Genomic DNA, 19,101 nt, shown 5'->3' on the forward strand with positions numbered 1-19,101 from the left:
CAGAAGTGTATGGGGGAGCTCCGATATAGAGACCTGTAGGTGTGAGGGTGACAGCATGGTAACTAGCTGTATGCAGTAATAAGTGATAAGCAGAAGTGTATGGGGGGGATGTCAGAGATAGAGACCTGTAGGTGTGAAGGTGACAGCATGGTAACTAGCTGTATGCAGTAATAAGTGGTAAGCAGAAGTGTATGGGGGGAGCTCAGAGATAGAGACCTGTAGGTGTGAGGGAGACAGCATGGTAACTAGCTGTATGCAGTAATAAGTGACAAGCAGAAGGGTATGGGGGCAGCTCAGACATAGAGACCTGTAGGTGTGAGGGTGACAGCATGGTAACTAGCTGTATGCAGTAATAAGTGATAAGCAGAAGTGTATGGGGGAGGTCAGAGATAGAGACCTGTAGGTGTGAGGGTGACAGCATGGTAACTAGCTGTATGCAGTAATAAGTGATAAGCAGAAGTGTATGGGGGCAGCTCAGACATATAGATCTGTAGGTGTGAGGGTGACAACATGGTAACTAGCTGTATGCAGTAATAAGTGATAAGCAGAAGTGTATGGGGGAGGTCAGAGATAGAGACCTGTAGGTGTGAGGGTGACAGCATGGTAACTAGCTGTGTGCAGTAATAAGTGATCAGCAGAAGTGTATGGGGGAGGTCAGAGATAGAGACCTGTAGGTGTGAGGGTGACAGCATGGTAACTAGCTGTGTGCAGTAATAAGTGATAAGCAGAAGTGTATGGAGGAGCTCAGAGATAGAGACCTGTAGGTGTGAGGGTGACAGCATGGTAACTAGCTGTATGCAGTAATAAGTGATCAGCAGAAGTGTATGGGGGGAGCTCAGAGATAGAGACATGTAGGTGTGAGGGTGACAGCATGGTAACTAGCTGTATGCAGGAATAAGTGATAAGCAGAAGTGTATGGGGGAGCACAGATATAGAGACCTGTAGGTGTGAAGGTGATAGCATGGTAACTAGCTGTATACAGTAATAAGTGATAAGCAGAAGTGTATGGGGGAGCTCCGATATAGAGACCTGTAGGTGTGAGGGTGACAGCATGGTAACTAGCTGTATGCAGTAATAAGTGATAAGCAGAAGTGTATGGGGGGGATGTCAGAGATAGAGACCTGCAGGTGTGAAGGTGACAGCATGGTAACTAGCTGTATGCAGTAATAAGTGATAAGCAGAAGTGTATGGGGGTAGCTCAGAGATAGAGACCTGTAGGTGTGAAGGTGACAGCATGGTAACTAGCTGTATACAGTAATAAGTGATAAGCAGAAGTGTATGGGGGAGCTCAAAGATAGAGACCTGTAGGTGTGAAGGTGACAGCATGGTAACTAGCTGTATGCAGTAATAAGTGATCAGCAGAAGTGTATGGGGGAGCTCAGAGATAGAGACCTGTAGGTGTGAGGGTGACAGCATGGTAACTAGATGTATGCAGTAATAAGTGATAAGCAGAAGTGTATGGTGGAGCTCAGACATAGAGACCTGTAGGTGTAAGGGTGACAGCATGGTAACTAGCTGTATGCAGTAATAAGTGATAAGCAGAAGTGTATGGGGGGAGCTCAGACATAGAGACCTGTAGATGTAAGGGTGACAGCATGGTAACTAGCTGTATGCAGTAATAAGTGGTAAGCAGAAGTGTATGGGGGGAGCTCAGAGATAGAGACCTGTAGGTGTGAGGGAGACAGCATGGTAACTAGCTGTATGCAGTAATAAGTGATAAGCAGAAGTGTATGGGGGAGCTCAGAGATAGAGACCTGTAGGTGTGAAGGTGACAGCATGGTAACTAGCTGTATGCAGTAATAAGTGATAAGCAGAAGTGTATGGGGGGGATGTCAGAGATAGAGACCTGTAGGTGTGAAGGTGACAGAATGGTAACTAGCTGTATGCAGTAATAAGTGATATGCAAAAGGGTATGGGGGTAGCTCAGAGATAGAGACCTGTAGGTGTGAAGGTGACAGCATGGTAACTAGCTGTATACAGTAAAAAGTGATAAGCAGAAGTGTATGGGGGAGCTCAGAGATAGAGACCTGTAGGTGTGAAGGTGACAGCATGGTAACTAGCTGTATGCAGTAATAAGTGATAAGCAGAAGTGTATGGGGGGAGTTCACTGATAGAGACCTGTAGGTGTGAGGGTGACAGCATGGTAACTAGCTGTATGCAGTAATAAGTGATCAGCAGAAGTGTATGGGGGAGCTCAGATATAGAGACCTGTAGGTGTGAGGGTGAGAGCATGGTAACTAGCTGTATGCAGTAATAAGTGATAAGCAGAAGTGTATGGGGGGAGCTCAGACATAGAGACCTGTAGGTGTGAGGGTGACAGCATGGTAACTAGCTGTATGCAGTAATAAGTGATCAGCAGAAGTGTATGGGGGGAGCTCAGAGATAGAGACCTGTAGGTGTTAGGGTGACAGCATGGTAACTAGCTGTATGCAGTAATAAGTGATTAGCAGAAGTGTATGGGGGAGCACAGATATAGAGACCTGTAGGTGTGAAGGTGATAGCATGGTAACTAGCTGTATACAGTAATAAGTGATAAGCAGAAGTGTATGGGGGAGCTCCGATATAGAGACCTGTAGGTGTGAGGATGACAGCATGGTAACTAGCTGTATGCAGTAATAAGTGATAAGCAGAAGTGTATGGGGGGGATGTCAGAGATAGAGACCTGTAGGTGTGAAGGTGACAGCATGGTAACTAGCTGTATGCAGTAATAAGTGGTAAGCAGAAGTGTATGGGGGCAGCTCAGACATAGAGATCTGTAGGTGTGAGGGTGACAACATGGTAACTAGCTGTATGCAGTAATAAGTGATAAGCAGAAGTGTATGGGGGAGGTCAGAGATAGAGACCTGTAGGTGTGAGGGTGACAGCATGGTAACTAGCTGTATGCAGTAATAAGTGATTAGCAGAAGTGTATGGGGGAGCACAGATATAGAGACCTGTAGGTGTGAAGGTGATAGCATGGTAACTAGCTGTATACAGTAATAAGTGATAAGCAGAAGTGTATGGGGGAGCTCCGATATAGAGACCTGTAGGTGTGAGGGTGACAGCATGGTAACTAGCTGTATGCAGTAATAAGTGATAAGCAGAAGTGTATGGGGGGGATGTCAGAGATAGAGACCTGTAGGTGTGAAGGTGACAGCATGGTAACTAGCTGTATGCAGTAATAAGTGGTAAGCAGAAGTGTATGGGGGGAGCTCAGAGATAGAGACCTGTAGGTGTGAGGGAGACAGCATGGTAACTAGCTGTATGCAGTAATAAGTGACAAGCAGAAGGGTATGGGGGGAGCTCAGAGATAGAGACCTGTAGGTGTGAGGGTGACAGCATGGTAACTAGCTATATGCAGTGATAAGTGATAAGCAGAAGTGTTTGGGGGGAGCTCAGAGATAGAGACCTGTAGGTGTGAGGGTAACAGCATGGTAACTAGCTGTATGCAGTAATAAGTGATAAGCAGAAGTGTATGGGGGGAGCTCAGAGATAGAGATCTGTAGGTGTGAGGGTGACAGCATGGTAACTAGCTGTATGCAGTAATAAGTGATAAGCAGAAGTGTATGGGGGCAGCTCAGACATAGAGACCTGTAGGTGTGAGGGTGACAGCATGGTAACTAGCTGTATGCAGTAATAAGTGATAAGCAGAAGTGTATGGGGGAGGTCAGAGATAGAGACCTGTAGGTGTGAGGGTGACAGCATGGTAACTAGCTGTATGCAGTAATAAGTGATAAGCAGAAGTGTATGGGGGCAGCTCAGACATAGACATCTGTAGGTGTGAGGGTGACAACATGGTAACTAGCTGTATGCAGTAATAAGTGATAAGCAGAAGTGTATGGGGGAGGTCAGAGATAGAGACCTGTAGGTGTGAGGGTGACAGCATGGTAACTAGCTGTGTGCAGTAATAAGTGATCAGCAGAAGTGTATGGGGGAGGTCAGAGATAGAGACCTGTAGGTGTGAGGGTGACAGCATGGTAACTAGCTGTGTGCAGTAATAAGTGATAAGCAGAAGTGTATGGAGGAGCTCAGAGATAGAGACCTGTAGGTGTGAGGGTGACAGCATGGTAACTAGCTGTATGCAGTAATAAGTGATCAGCAGAAGTGTATGGGGGGAGCTCAGAGATAGAGACATGTAGGTGTGAGGGTGACAGCATGGTAACTAGCTGTATGCAGTAATAAGTGATAAGCAGAAGTGTATGGGGGAGCACAGATATAGAGACCTGTAGGTGTGAAGGTGATAGCATGGTAACTAGCTGTATACAGTAATAAGTGATAAGCAGAAGTGTATGGGGGAGCTCCGATATAGAGACCTGTAGGTGTGAGGGTGACAGCATGGTAACTAGCTGTATGCAGTAATAAGTGATAAGCAGAAGTGTATGGGGGGGATGTCAGAGATAGAGACCTGCAGGTGTGAAGGTGACAGCATGGTAACTAGCTGTATGCAGTAATAAGTGATAAGCAGAAGTGTATGGGGGTAGCTCAGAGATAGAGACCTGTAGGTGTGAAGGTGACAGCATGGTAACTAGCTGTATACAGTAATAAGTGATAAGCAGAAGTGTATGGGGGAGCTCAAAGATAGAGACCTGTAGGTGTGAAGGTGACAGCATGGTAACTAGCTGTATGCAGTAATAAGTGATCAGCAGAAGTGTATGGGGGAGCTCAGAGATAGAGACCTGTAGGTGTGAGGGTGACAGCATGGTAACTAGATGTATGCAGTAATAAGTGATAAGCAGAAGTGTATGGTGGAGCTCAGACATAGAGACCTGTAGGTGTAAGGGTGACAGCATGGTAACTAGCTGTATGCAGTAATAAGTGATAAGCAGAAGTGTATGGGGGGAGCTCAGACATAGAGACCTGTAGATGTAAGGGTGACAGCATGGTAACTAGCTGTATGCAGTAATAAGTGGTAAGCAGAAGTGTATGGGGGGAGCTCAGAGATAGAGACCTGTAGGTGTGAGGGAGACAGCATGGTAACTAGCTGTATGCAGTAATAAGTGATAAGCAGAAGGGTATGGGGGGAGCTCAGAGATAGAGACCTGTAGGTGTGAGGGTGACAGCATGGTAACTAGCTATATGAAGTGATAAGTGATAAGCAGAAGTGTATGGGGGGAGCTCAGAGATAGAGACCTGTAGGTGTGAGGGTGACAGCATGGTAACTAGCTGTATGCAGTAATAAGTGATAAGCAGAAGTGTATGGGGGCAGCTCAGACATAGAGACCTGTAGGTGTGAGGGTGACAGCATGGTAACTAGCTGTATGCAGTAATAAGTGATAAGCAGAAGTGTATGGGGGAGGTCAGAGATAGAGACCTGTAGGTGTGAGGGTGACAGCATGGTAACTAGCTGTATGCAGTAATAAGTGATAAGCAGAAGTGTATGGGGGCAGCTCAGACATAGAGATCTGTAGGTGTGAGGGTGACAGCATGGTAACTAGCTGTATGCAGTAATAAGTGATCAGCAGAAGTGTATGGGGGAGGTCAGAGATAGAGACCTGTAGGTGTGAGGGTGACAGCATGGTAACTAGCTGTATGCAGTAATAAGTGATAAGCAGAAGTGTATGGGGGAGCTCAGAGATAGAGACCTGTAGGTGTGAGGGTGACAGCATGGTAACTAGCTGTATGCAGTAATAAGTGATAAGCAGAAATGTATGGGGCAGCTCAGAGATATAGACCTGTAGGTGTGAGGGTGACAGCATGGTAACTAGCTGTATGCAGTAATAAGTGATAAGCAGAAGTGTATGGGAGTAGCTCAGAGATAGAGACCTGTAGGTGTGAGGGTGACAGCATGGTAACTAGCTGTATGCAGTAATAAGTGATAAGTAGAAGTGTATGGGGGGAGCTCAGAGATAGAGACCTGTAGGTGTGAGGGTGACAGCATGGTAACTAGCTGTATGCAGTAATAAGTGATAAGCAGAAGTGTATGGGGCAGCTCAGAGATAGAGACCTGTAGGTGTGAGGGTGACAGCATGGTAACTAGCTATATGCATTGATAAGTGATAAGCAGAAGTGTATGGGGGGAGGTCAGAGATAGAGACCTGTAGGTGTGAGGGTGACAGCATGGTAACTAGCTGTATGCAGTAATAAGTGATAAGCAGAAGTGTATGGGGGAGGTCAGAGATAGAGACCTGTAGGTGTGAGGGTGACAGCATGGTAACTAGCTGTATGCAGTAATAAGTGATAAACAGAAGTGTATGGGGGAGCTCAGAGATAGAGACCTGTAGGTGTGAGGGTGACAGCATGGTAACTAGCTGTATGCAGTAATAAGTGATCAGCAGAAGTGTATGGGGGAGCTCAGCGATAGAGATCTGTTGGTCTGAGGGTGACAGCATGGTAACTAGCTGTATGCAGTAATAAGTGATCAGCAGAAGTGTATGGGGGGAGCTCAGACATAGAGACCTGTAGGTGTAAGGGTGACAGCATGGTAACTAGCTGTATGCAGTAATAAGTGATAAGCAGAAGTGTATGGGGGGAGCTTAGACATAGAGACCTGTAGATGTAAGGGTGACAGCATGGTAACTAGCTGTATGCAGTAATAAGTGATAAGCAGAAGTGTATGGGGGCAGCTCAGACATAGAGATCTGTAGGTGTGAGGGTGACAGCATGGTAACTAGCTGTATGCAGTAATAAGTGATAAGTAGAAGTGTATGGGGGAGGTCAGAGATAGAGACCTGTAGGTGTGAGGGTGACAGCATGGTAACTAGCTGTATGCAGTAATAAATGATAAGCAGAAGTGTATGGGGCAGCTCAGACATAGAGATCTGTAGGTGTGAGGGTGACAGCATGGTAACTAGCTGTATGCAGTAATAAGTGATAAGCAGAAGTGTATGGGGGAGGTCAGAGATAGAGACCTGTAGGTGTGAGGGTGACAGCATGGTAACTAGCTGTATGCAGTAATAAGTGATAAGCAGAAGTGTATGGGGGAGCTCAGAGATAGAGACCTATAGGTGTGAAGGTGACAGCATGGTAACTAGCTGCATGCAGTAATAAGTGATAAGCAGAAGTGTATGGAGGAGCTCAGAGATAAAGACCTGTAGGTGTGAGGGTGACAGCATGGTAACTAGCTGCGTGCAGTAATAAGTGATAAGCAGAAGTGTATGGGGGAGCTCAGAGATAGAGACCTGTAGGTGTGAGGGTGACAGCATGGTAACTAGCTGTATGCAGTAATAAGTGATAAGCAGAAGTGTATGGGGCAGCTCAGAGATAGAAACCTGTAGGTGTAAGGGTGACAGCATGGTAACTAGCTGTATGCAGTAATAAGTGATAAGCAGAAGTGTATGGGGGAGGTCAGAGATAGAGACCTGTAGGTGTGAGGGTGACAGCATGGTAGCTAGCTGTATGCAGTAATAAGTGATAAGCAGAAGTGTATGGGGGAGCTCAGAGATAGAGACCTGTAGGTGTGAAGGTGACAGCATGGTAACTAGCTGTATACAGTAATAAGTGATAAGCAGAAGTGTATGGGGGAGCTCAGATATAGAGACCTGTAGGTGTGAGGGTGACAGCATGGTAACTAGCTGTATGCAGTAATAAGTGATAAGCAGAAGTGTATGGGGGAGCTCAGAGATAGAGACCTGTAGGTGTGAAGGTGACAGCATGGTAACTAGCTGTATGCAGTAATAAGTGATAAGCAGAAGTGTATGGGGGAGGTCAGATATAGAGACCTGTAGGTGTGAGGGTGACAGCATGGTAACTAGCTGTATGCAGTAATAAGTGATAAGCAGAAGTGTATGGGGCAGCTCAGAGATAGAAACCTGTAGGTGTAAGGGTGACAGCATGGTAACTAGCTGTATGCAGTAATAAGTGATAAGCAGAAGGGTATGGGGGGAGCTCAGAGATAGAGACCTGTAGGTGTGAGGGTGACAGCATGGTAACTAGCTATATGCAGTGATAAGTGATAAGCAGAAGTGTTTGGGGGGAGCTCAGAGATAGAGACCTGTAGGTGTGAGGGTAACAGCATGGTAACTAGCTGTATGCAGTAATAAGTGATAAGCAGAAGTGTATGGGGGGAGCTCAGAGATAGAGATCTGTAGGTGTGAGGGTGACAGCATGGTAACTAGCTGTATGCAGTAATAAGTGATAAGCAGAAGTGTATGGGGGCAGCTCAGACATAGAGACCTGTAGGTGTGAGGGTGACAGCATGGTAACTAGCTATATGAAGTGATAAGTGATAAGCAGAAGTGTATGGAGGAGCTCAGAGATAGAGACCTGTAGGTGTGAGGGTGACAGCATGGTAACTAGCTGTATGCAGTAATAAGTGATCAGCAGAAGTGTATGGGGGGAGCTCAGAGATAGAGACATGTAGGTGTGAGGGTGACAGCATGGTAACTAGCTGTATGCAGTAATAAGTGATAAGCAGAAGTGTATGGGGGAGCACAGATATAGAGACCTGTAGGTGTGAAGGTGATAGCATGGTAACTAGCTGTATACAGTAATAAGTGATAAGCAGAAGTGTATGGGGGAGCTCCGATATAGAGACCTGTAGGTGTGAGGGTGACAGCATGGTAACTAGCTGTATGCAGTAATAAGTGATAAGCAGAAGTGTATGGGGGGGATGTCAGAGATAGAGACCTGCAGGTGTGAAGGTGACAGCATGGTAACTAGCTGTATGCAGTAATAAGTGATAAGCAGAAGTGTATGGGGGTAGCTCAGAGATAGAGACCTGTAGGTGTGAAGGTGACAGCATGGTAACTAGCTGTATACAGTAATAAGTGATAAGCAGAAGTGTATGGGGGAGCTCAAAGATAGAGACCTGTAGGTGTGAAGGTGACAGCATGGTAACTAGCTGTATGCAGTAATAAGTGATCAGCAGAAGTGTATGGGGGAGCTCAGAGATAGAGACCTGTAGGTGTGAGGGTGACAGCATGGTAACTAGATGTATGCAGTAATAAGTGATAAGCAGAAGTGTATGGTGGAGCTCAGACATAGAGACCTGTAGGTGTAAGGGTGACAGCATGGTAACTAGCTGTATGCAGTAATAAGTGATAAGCAGAAGTGTATGGGGGGAGCTCAGACATAGAGACCTGTAGATGTAAGGGTGACAGCATGGTAACTAGCTGTATGCAGTAATAAGTGGTAAGCAGAAGTGTATGGGGGGAGCTCAGAGATAGAGACCTGTAGGTGTGAGGGAGACAGCATGGTAACTAGCTGTATGCAGTAATAAGTGATAAGCAGAAGGGTATGGGGGGAGCTCAGAGATAGAGACCTGTAGGTGTGAGGGTGACAGCATGGTAACTAGCTATATGAAGTGATAAGTGATAAGCAGAAGTGTATGGGGGGAGCTCAGACATAGAGATCTGTAGGTGTGAGGGTGACAGCATGGTAACTAGCTGTATGCAGTAATAAGTGATAAGCAGAAGTGTATGGGGGAGGTCAGAGATAGAGACCTGTAGGTGTGAGGGTGACAGCATGGTAACTAGCTGTGTGCAGTAATAAGTGATAAGCAGAAGTGTATGGGGGAGGTCAGAGATAGAGACCTGTAGGTGTGAGGGTGACAGCATGGTAACTAGCTGTGTGCAGTAATAAGTGATCAGCAGAAGTGTATGGGGGAGGTCAGAGATAGAGACCTGTAGGTGTGAGGGTGACAGCATGGTAACTAGCTGTGTGCAGTAATAAGTGATAAGCAGAAGTGTATGGAGGAGCTCAGAGATAGAGACCTGTAGGTGTGAGGGTGACAGCATGGTAACTAGCTGTATGTAGTAATAAGTGATCAGCAGAAGTGTATGGGGGGAGCTCAGAGATAGAGACATGTAGGTGTGAGGGTGACAGCATGGTAACTAGCTGTATGCAGTAATAAGTGATAAGCAGAAGTGTATGGAGGAGCTCAGAGATAGAGACCTGTAGGTGTGAGTGTGACAGCATGGTAACTAGCTGTATGCAGTAATAAGTGATAAGCAGAAGTGTATGGGGGAGCTCAGAGATAGAGACCTGTAGGTGTGAGGGTGACAGCATGGTAACTAGCTGTATGCAGTAATAAGTGATAAGCAGAAGTGTATGGGGGTAGCTCAGAGATAGAGACCTGTAGGTGTGAGGGTGACAGCATGGTAACTAGCTGTATGCAGAAATAAGTGATAAGCAGAAGTGTATGGGGGAGGTCAGAGATAGAGACCTGTAGGTGTGAGGGTGACAGCATGGTAACTAGCTGTATGCAGTAATAAGTGATAAGCAGAAGTGTATGGGGGAGCTCAGAGATAGAGACCTATAGGTGTGAAGGTGACAGCATGGTAACTAGCTGCATGCAGTAATAAGTGATAAGCAGAAGTGTATGGAGGAGCTCAGAGATAAAGACCTGTAGGTGTGAGGGTGACAGCATGGTAACTAGCTGCGTGCAGTAATAAGTGATAAGCAGAAGTGTATGGGGGAGCTCAGAGATAGAGACCTGTAGGTGTGAGGGTGACAGCATGGTAACTAGCTGTATGCAGTAATAAGTGATAAGCAGAAGTGTATGGGGCAGCTCAGAGATAGAAACCTGTAGGTGTAAGGGTGACAGCATGGTAACTAGCTGTATGCAGTAATAAGTGATAAGCAGAAGTGTATGGGGGAGGTCAGAGATAGAGACCTGTAGGTGTGAGGGTGACAGCATGGTAGCTAGCTGTATGCAGTAATAAGTGATAAGCAGAAGTGTATGGGGGAGCTCAGAGATAGAGACCTGTAGGTGTGAAGGTGACAGCATGGTAACTAGCTGTATACAGTAATAAGTGATAAGCAGAAGTGTATGGGGGAGCTCAGATATAGAGACCTGTAGGTGTGAGGGTGACAGCATGGTAACTAGCTGTATGCAGTAATAAGTGATAAGCAGAAGTGTATGGGGGAGCTCAGAGATAGAGACCTGTAGGTGTGAAGGTGACAGCATGGTAACTAGCTGTATGCAGTAATAAGTGATAAGCAGAAGTGTATGGGGGAGGTCAGATATAGAGACCTGTAGGTGTGAGGGTGACAGCATGGTAACTAGCTGTATGCAGTAATAAGTGATAAGCAGAAGTGTATGGGGCAGCTCAGAGATAGAAACCTGTAGGTGTAAGGGTGACAGCATGGTAACTAGCTGTATGCAGTAATAAGTGATAAGCAGAAGGGTATGGGGGGAGCTCAGAGATAGAGACCTGTAGGTGTGAGGGTGACAGCATGGTAACTAGCTATATGCAGTGATAAGTGATAAGCAGAAGTGTTTGGGGGGAGCTCAGAGATAGAGACCTGTAGGTGTGAGGGTAACAGCATGGTAACTAGCTGTATGCAGTAATAAGTGATAAGCAGAAGTGTATGGGGGGAGCTCAGAGATAGAGATCTGTAGGTGTGAGGGTGACAGCATGGTAACTAGCTGTATGCAGTAATAAGTGATAAGCAGAAGTGTATGGGGGCAGCTCAGACATAGAGACCTGTAGGTGTGAGGGTGACAGCATGGTAACTAGCTATATGAAGTGATAAGTGATAAGCAGAAGTGTATGGAGGAGCTCAGAGATAGAGACCTGTAGGTGTGAGGGTGACAGCATGGTAACTAGCTGTATGCAGTAATAAGTGATCAGCAGAAGTGTATGGGGGGAGCTCAGAGATAGAGACATGTAGGTGTGAGGGTGACAGCATGGTAACTAGCTGTATGCAGTAATAAGTGATAAGCAGAAGTGTATGGGGGAGCACAGATATAGAGACCTGTAGGTGTGAAGGTGATAGCATGGTAACTAGCTGTATACAGTAATAAGTGATAAGCAGAAGTGTATGGGGGAGCTCCGATATAGAGACCTGTAGGTGTGAGGGTGACAGCATGGTAACTAGCTGTATGCAGTAATAAGTGATAAGCAGAAGTGTATGGGGGGGATGTCAGAGATAGAGACCTGCAGGTGTGAAGGTGACAGCATGGTAACTAGCTGTATGCAGTAATAAGTGATAAGCAGAAGTGTATGGGGGTAGCTCAGAGATAGAGACCTGTAGGTGTGAAGGTGACAGCATGGTAACTAGCTGTATACAGTAATAAGTGATAAGCAGAAGTGTATGGGGGAGCTCAAAGATAGAGACCTGTAGGTGTGAAGGTGACAGCATGGTAACTAGCTGTATGCAGTAATAAGTGATCAGCAGAAGTGTATGGGGGAGCTCAGAGATAGAGACCTGTAGGTGTGAGGGTGACAGCATGGTAACTAGATGTATGCAGTAATAAGTGATAAGCAGAAGTGTATGGTGGAGCTCAGACATAGAGACCTGTAGGTGTAAGGGTGACAGCATGGTAACTAGCTGTATGCAGTAATAAGTGATAAGCAGAAGTGTATGGGGGGAGCTCAGACATAGAGACCTGTAGATGTAAGGGTGACAGCATGGTAACTAGCTGTATGCAGTAATAAGTGGTAAGCAGAAGTGTATGGGGGGAGCTCAGAGATAGAGACCTGTAGGTGTGAGGGAGACAGCATGGTAACTAGCTGTATGCAGTAATAAGTGATAAGCAGAAGGGTATGGGGGGAGCTCAGAGATAGAGACCTGTAGGTGTGAGGGTGACAGCATGGTAACTAGCTATATGAAGTGATAAGTGATAAGCAGAAGTGTATGGGGGGAGCTCAGACATAGAGATCTGTAGGTGTGAGGGTGACAGCATGGTAACTAGCTGTATGCAGTAATAAGTGATAAGCAGAAGTGTATGGGGGAGGTCAGAGATAGAGACCTGTAGGTGTGAGGGTGACAGCATGGTAACTAGCTGTGTGCAGTAATAAGTGATAAGCAGAAGTGTATGGGGGAGGTCAGAGATAGAGACCTGTAGGTGTGAGGGTGACAGCATGGTAACTAGCTGTGTGCAGTAATAAGTGATCAGCAGAAGTGTATGGGGGAGGTCAGAGATAGAGACCTGTAGGTGTGAGGGTGACAGCATGGTAACTAGCTGTGTGCAGTAATAAGTGATAAGCAGAAGTGTATGGAGGAGCTCAGAGATAGAGACCTGTAGGTGTGAGGGTGACAGCATGGTAACTAGCTGTATGTAGTAATAAGTGATCAGCAGAAGTGTATGGGGGGAGCTCAGAGATAGAGACATGTAGGTGTGAGGGTGACAGCATGGTAACTAGCTGTATGCAGTAATAAGTGATAAGCAGAAGTGTATGGAGGAGCTCAGAGATAGAGACCTGTAGGTGTGAGTGTGACAGCATGGTAACTAGCTGTATGCAGTAATAAGTGATAAGCAGAAGTGTATGGGGGAGCTCAGAGATAGAGACCTGTAGGTGTGAGGGTGACAGCATGGTAACTAGCTGTATGCAGTAATAAGTGATAAGCAGAAGTGTATGGGGGTAGCTCAGAGATAGAGACCTGTAGGTGTGAGGGTGACAGCATGGTAACTAGCTGTATGCAGAAATAAGTGATAAGCAGAAGTGTATGGGGGAGGTCAGAGATAGAGACCTGTAGGTGTGAGGGTGACAGCATGGTAACTAGCTGTATGCAGTAATAAGTGATAAGCAGAAGTGTATGGGGGAGCTCAGAGATAGAGACCTGTAGGTGTGAGGGTGACAGCATGGTAACTAGCTGTATGCAGTAATAAGTGATAAGCAGAAATGTATGGGGCAGCTCAGAGATAGAGACCTGTAGGAGTGAGGGTGACAGCATGGTAACTAGCTGTATGCAGTAATAAGTGATAAGCAGAAGTGTATGGGAGTAGCTCAGAGATAGAGACCTGTAGGTGTGAGGGTGACAGCATGGTAACTAGCTGTATGCAGTAATAAGTGATAAGTAGAAGTGTATGGGGGGAGCTCAGAGATAGAGACCTGTAGGTGTGAGGGTGACAGCATGGTAACTAGCTGTATGCAGTAATAAGTGATAAGCAGAAGTGTATGGGGCAGCTCAGAGATAGAGACCTGTAGGTGTGAGGGTGACAGCATGGTAACTAGCTATATGCATTGATAAGTGATAAGCAGAAGTGTATGGGGGGAGGTCAGAGATAGAGACCTGTAGGTGTGAGGGTGACAGCATGGTAACTAGCTGTATGCAGTAATAAGTGATAAGCAGAAGTGTATGGGGGAGGTCAGAGATAGAGACCTGTAGGTGTGAGGGTGACAGCATGGTAACTAGCTGTATGCAGTAATAAGTGATAAACAGAAGTGTATGGGGGAGCTCAGAGATAGAGACCTGTAGGTGTGAGGGTGACAGCATGGTAACTAGCTGTATGCAGTAATAAGTGATCAGCAGAAGTGTATGGGGGAGCTCAGCGATAGAGATCTGTTGGTCTGAGGGTGACAGCATGGTAACTAGCTGTATGCAGTAATAAGTGATAAGCAGAAGTGTATGGGGGGAGCTCAGACATAGAGACCTGTAGGTGTAAGGGTGACAGCATGGTAACTAGCTGTATGCAGTAATAAGTGATAAGCAGAAGTGTATGGGGGGAGCTTAGACATAGAGACCTGTAGATGTAAGGGTGACAGCATGGTAACTAGCTGTATGCAGTAATAAGTGATAAGCAGAAGTGTATGGGGAGCTCAGAGGCAGAGACCTGTAGGTGTGAGGGTAACAGCATGGTAACTAGCTATATGCAGTGATAAGTGATAAGCAGAAGTGTATGGGGGGAGCTCAGAGATAGAGACCTGTAGGTGTGAGGGTGACAGCATGGTAACTAGCTGTATGCAGTAATAAGTGATAAGCAGAAGTGTATGGGGGGAGCTCAGACATAGAGATCTGTAGGTGTAAGGGTGACAGCATGGTAACTAGCTGTATGCAGTAATAAGTGATAAGCAGAAGTGTATGGGGGGAGCTCAGAGATAGAGACCTGTAGGTTTGAGGGTGACAGCAGGGTAACTAGCTCTATGCAGTAATAAGTGATAAGCAGAAGTGTATGGGGGCAGCTCAGACATAGAGACCTGTAGGTGTGAGGGTGACAGCATGGTAACTAGCTGTATGCAGTAATAAGTGATCAGCAGAAGTGTATGGGGGAGGTCAGAGATAGAGACCTATAGGTGTGAAGGTGACAGCATGGTAACTAGCTGCATGCAGTAATAAGTGATAAGCAGAAGTGTAAGGAGGAGCTCAGAGATAGAGACCTGTAGGTGTAAGGGTGACAGCATGGTAACTAGCTGTATGCAGTAATAAGTGATAAGCAGAAGTGTATGGGGGAGGTCAGAGATAGAGACCTGTAGGTGTGAGGGTGACAGCATGGTAGCTAGCTGTATGCAGTAATAAGTGATAAGCAGAAGTGTATGGGGGAGCTCAGAGATAGAGACCTGTAGGTGTGAAGGTGACAGCATGGTAACTAGCTGTATACAGTAATAAGTGATAAGCAGAAGTGTATGGGGGAGCTCAGATATAGAGACCTGTAGGTGTGAGGGTGACAGCATGGTAACTAGCTGTATGCAGTAATAAGTTATAAGCAGAAGTGTATGGGGGAGCTCAGAGATAGAGACCTGTAGGTGTGAAGGTGACAGCATGGTAACTAGCTGTATACAGTAATAAGTGATAAGCAGAAGTGTATGGGGGAGGTCAGATATAGAGACCTGTAGGTGTGAGGGTGACAGCATGGTAACTAGCTGTATACAGTAATAAGTGATAAGCAGAAGTGTATGGGGGAGCTCAGAGATAGAGACCTGTAGGTGTGAAGGTGACAGCATGGTAACTAGCTGTATGCAGTAATAAGTGATAAGCAGAAGTGTATGGGGGGAGCTCAGACATAGAGATCTGTAGGTGTAAGGGTGACAGCATGGTAACTAGCTGTATGCAGTAATAAGTGATAAGCAGAAGTGTATGGGGGGAGCTCAGAGATAGAGACCTGTAGGTGTGAGGGTGACAGCAGGGTAACTAGCTGTATGCAGTAATAAGTGATAAGCAGAAGTGTATGGGGGAGCTCAGACATAGAGACCTGTAGGTGTGAGGGTGACAGCATGGTAACTAGCTGTATGCAGTAATAAGTGATAAGCAGAAGAGTATGGGGTGAGCTCAGAGATAGAGACCTGTAGGTGTGAGGGTGACAGCATGGTAACTAGCTGTATGCAGTAATAAGTGATAAGCAGAAGTGTATGGGGGAGGTCAGAGATAGAGACCTGTAGGTGTGAGGGTGACAGCATGGTAACTAGCTGTATGCAGTAATAAGTGATAAGCAGAAGTGTATGGGGGAGGTCAGAGATAGAGACCTGTAGGTGTGAGGGTGACAGCATGGTAACTAGCTGTGTGCAGTAATAAGTGATAAGCAGAAGTGTATGGGGGGAGCTCAGAGATAGAGACCTGTAGGTGTGAGGGTGACAGCATGGTAACTAGCTGTGTGCAGTAATAAGTGATCAGCAGAAGTGTATGGGGGGAACTCAGAGATAGAGACCTGTAGGTGTGAGGGTGACAGCATGGTAACTAGCTGTATGCAGTAATAAGTGATAAGCAGAAGTGTATGGGGGAGCTCAGAGAGAGACCTGTAGGTGTGAGGGTGACAGCATGGTAACTAGCTGCATACAATACATAGATGTTGTGGGTTAGGGGTTGATGTTAGGAACAACGGGAGGGGGTTAGGGTCAGGCACCAGGAAGGGACGGTAGGGTAGGGAGAGGGGGAGGGTTAGCATACCGGCCAAGAAGTGTCGATATGCTATCTCTGTCGGCAACGGGATTCTGATCACTGGGGTCCTGAGTGCTCCGTCATCCCGTACCCATCCCGTTATGCCAGGATAGTGGACAAGAAGAGAACTGACACTGCACAGGGTACATGATATATGGGAAATCTATCACATATCACAAATAAATTGTGATACATCTTTCCCTTACTCACTGGCATACCAGCTTTTTAGATCTATGGTACTGTATGTAGAATTACTCACCCACCAAGAGAGCTATTCCTATATATGACTGTCATGGTGATGTATAGACATCTGGGTGTACCTTTGGGTACAAAGAAACTTGCTGGCATTGCCTAGTGGGCACAAACTCTAGGAAGTTACCCTGTAGCATATTGCAGCCCCTTAGATGCCTATGGGGTAACAGCGAGTATCTCCGATATGTGCTGCAATCTCAGTAATAGATAGAAAAATACATATGTACAGTATTGTGGGAAAGAGCAGCGTTAGGGGGATTTAGCGCATTGTTGTGTAGATACATCGCGCCCGTAGGTTCTGCCTACCTGGAAGTGAGCTGGGCAGTGTTCTCACCACTTGGAAGTCATTGGTCAGCTGGTAACAGCGTCCATTTACGTAGATGTTTCCCCTACAGCGTCTCTGTAGGGTTGGACCACATGCCTGGAAAAGGGACAATCTGTGGTTACATACAAACTCCATCTGTGATTAAATGGGTTCAGAGACAGGTATGGATGGGATAATGGAAGCCTGGCGCAGATGACATCTTTATATCACAGTATTTCCTATACACAGCCATGCACTGATATCATGATGTCTATGGAGGGTATGGAAATGTAATACCGGCTGTCGGGGTGCCTCCTGGCTGAATACCGACAGCGGCATCCCGATGTATCCTGACAGGGGCTGGGTAAATATACTTACCCTCCCCCATTCCCGCCTAACCCTCCCTTCTTGTAGCCTAACCCTCCCCATTAGTGCCTAAACCTAAACAACCCCTCTAGTGGTGGCTAACCCTAATCCTCCTCCCAACCTCCCACCAGTGGTGGCTAACCCTAATCCTCCTCCCAACCTCCCACCAGTGGTGGCTAACCCTAATCCTCCTCCCAACCTCCCACCAGTGGTGGCTAACCCTAATCCTCCTCCCAACCTCCCACCAGTGGTGGCTAACCCTAATCCTCCTCCCAACCTCCCACCAGTGGTGGCTAACCCTAATCCTCCTCCCAACCTCCCACCAGTGGTGGCTAACCCTAATCCTCCTCCCAACTTCCCACCAGTGGTGGCTAACCCTAACCCTCCCTCCAATCTCCCACCAGTGGTGACAAACCCTAACCCTCCCCCCAATCTCCCCCCAGTGGTGGCTAACCCTAATACTCCTCCTTAAGTGTGCCTAACCCCAACCTCCCCCCCAAACCTAACCCTCTACGCTCCCTAAACCTAGCTCCCCACACGCCTGCCCGCGGGTAATGCTAAGGGTGCCCCCGGACTTACCTCATTAGGGCTGGTGTTCTTCGGTGCTCCGGCATCGGGATTAAGATAGGCATCGGTATTTTGATGTCAGTATCGCATCGCGGCCGCCGGTCTCATAACTACAACCCCTAAGGAGGACCAGATGCCTCTGCCGGGGTTTAAATCTGCACCATACTGAACACAAGCTAGATTCAGTTCTTCTCAGGAATGTAAAATAGCCCTTCTTACAATGAGGCAGAATGACTACTTCCCAGCAACAAAGAGAACTTCATCGTTAAGGACATTATACTGTAGACCTTATACTGTTTGAACTGTTCCTGACCATAGACTACGCATGGAGGAAAGATAGATCTTGCACCTGACTTCTGAATTTGAATTTTACTTTTAGTCCTGTAAATCCACATTGAGTGGAGTCCGTGTCGCCTTGTGTGACTTACTAGTAACTGAGATGGGTTCTCTTGGACAGCTAGAGACATTCCGAGAGAAATATTGATGTCATCATTAGATCCTGCAATACAAAAATATGTCAATATAAACACACATATATTTTCAAGACCTCTGCAATTCACCCTGTCATGCTGTCACTCACCTTCTGGGCCACATACTGACTGATAGCCGCCCATTATTGCCTAATCAATACTTGGAGTTTGTCAGAATCTGTGGGTTTTTTGTTTGTCCACCCGCCTCTTGAGGATTGACCACAAGTTCTCAATGGGATTAAGGTCTGGGGAGTTTCTTGGCCATGGACCCAAAATTTCGATGTTTTGTTCCCTGAGCCACATAGTTATCACTTTTGCCTTATGGCAAGGTGCTCCATCATGCTGGAAAAGGCATTGTTCCTCACCAAACTGTTCTTGGATGGTTGGGAGAAGATGTTCTTGGAAGATGTTTTGGTACCATTCTTTATTCATGGCTGTGTTCTTAGGCAAAATTGTGAGTGATCCCACTCCCTTGGCTGAGAAGCAACCTCACACATGAATGGTCTCAGGATGCTTTACTATTGGCATGACACAGGACGAAGACTTTTGGAGGATGGCCTGGTGTCAAGAAAGGCAGCACAGAAGTCACTTCTCTCCAGGAAAAACATCAGGGACAAGCTGATATTCCCGGAAAGGTACATGAATTGGACTGCTGAGTACTAGGGTAAAGTTATGTTCTTTGAT

At 46.4% G+C, this 19,101-nt stretch overlaps 1 protein-coding gene across 1 annotated transcript in view; it reads right to left on the reverse strand.

The window, feature by feature from the left end:
- The window catches only part of LOC148525138 (integrin alpha-X-like), a 435,626-nt gene extending 417,180 nt beyond the window's left edge, over positions 1–18,446 (reverse strand). Inside the window, exons 1-2 of the mRNA XM_088471180.1 lie at positions 18,376–18,446; positions 17,017–17,131 (exon numbers count right to left, since the gene is read on the reverse strand). Of these exons, the coding sequence (XP_088327306.1) occupies positions 17,017–17,131; positions 18,376–18,414 (154 nt within the window). The 5' untranslated portion in view covers positions 18,415–18,446. The remainder of the gene's footprint in view (positions 1–17,016; positions 17,132–18,375) is intronic.
- Between the last annotated feature and the right edge of the window lie 655 nt (positions 18,447–19,101).

This window comes from Taudactylus pleione, unplaced genomic scaffold (genome assembly GCF_031769625.1).
Source record: "Taudactylus pleione unplaced genomic scaffold, aTauple2 ptg000112l, whole genome shotgun sequence".
Classification (NCBI taxonomy): domain Eukaryota; kingdom Metazoa; phylum Chordata; class Amphibia; order Anura; family Myobatrachidae; genus Taudactylus; species Taudactylus pleione.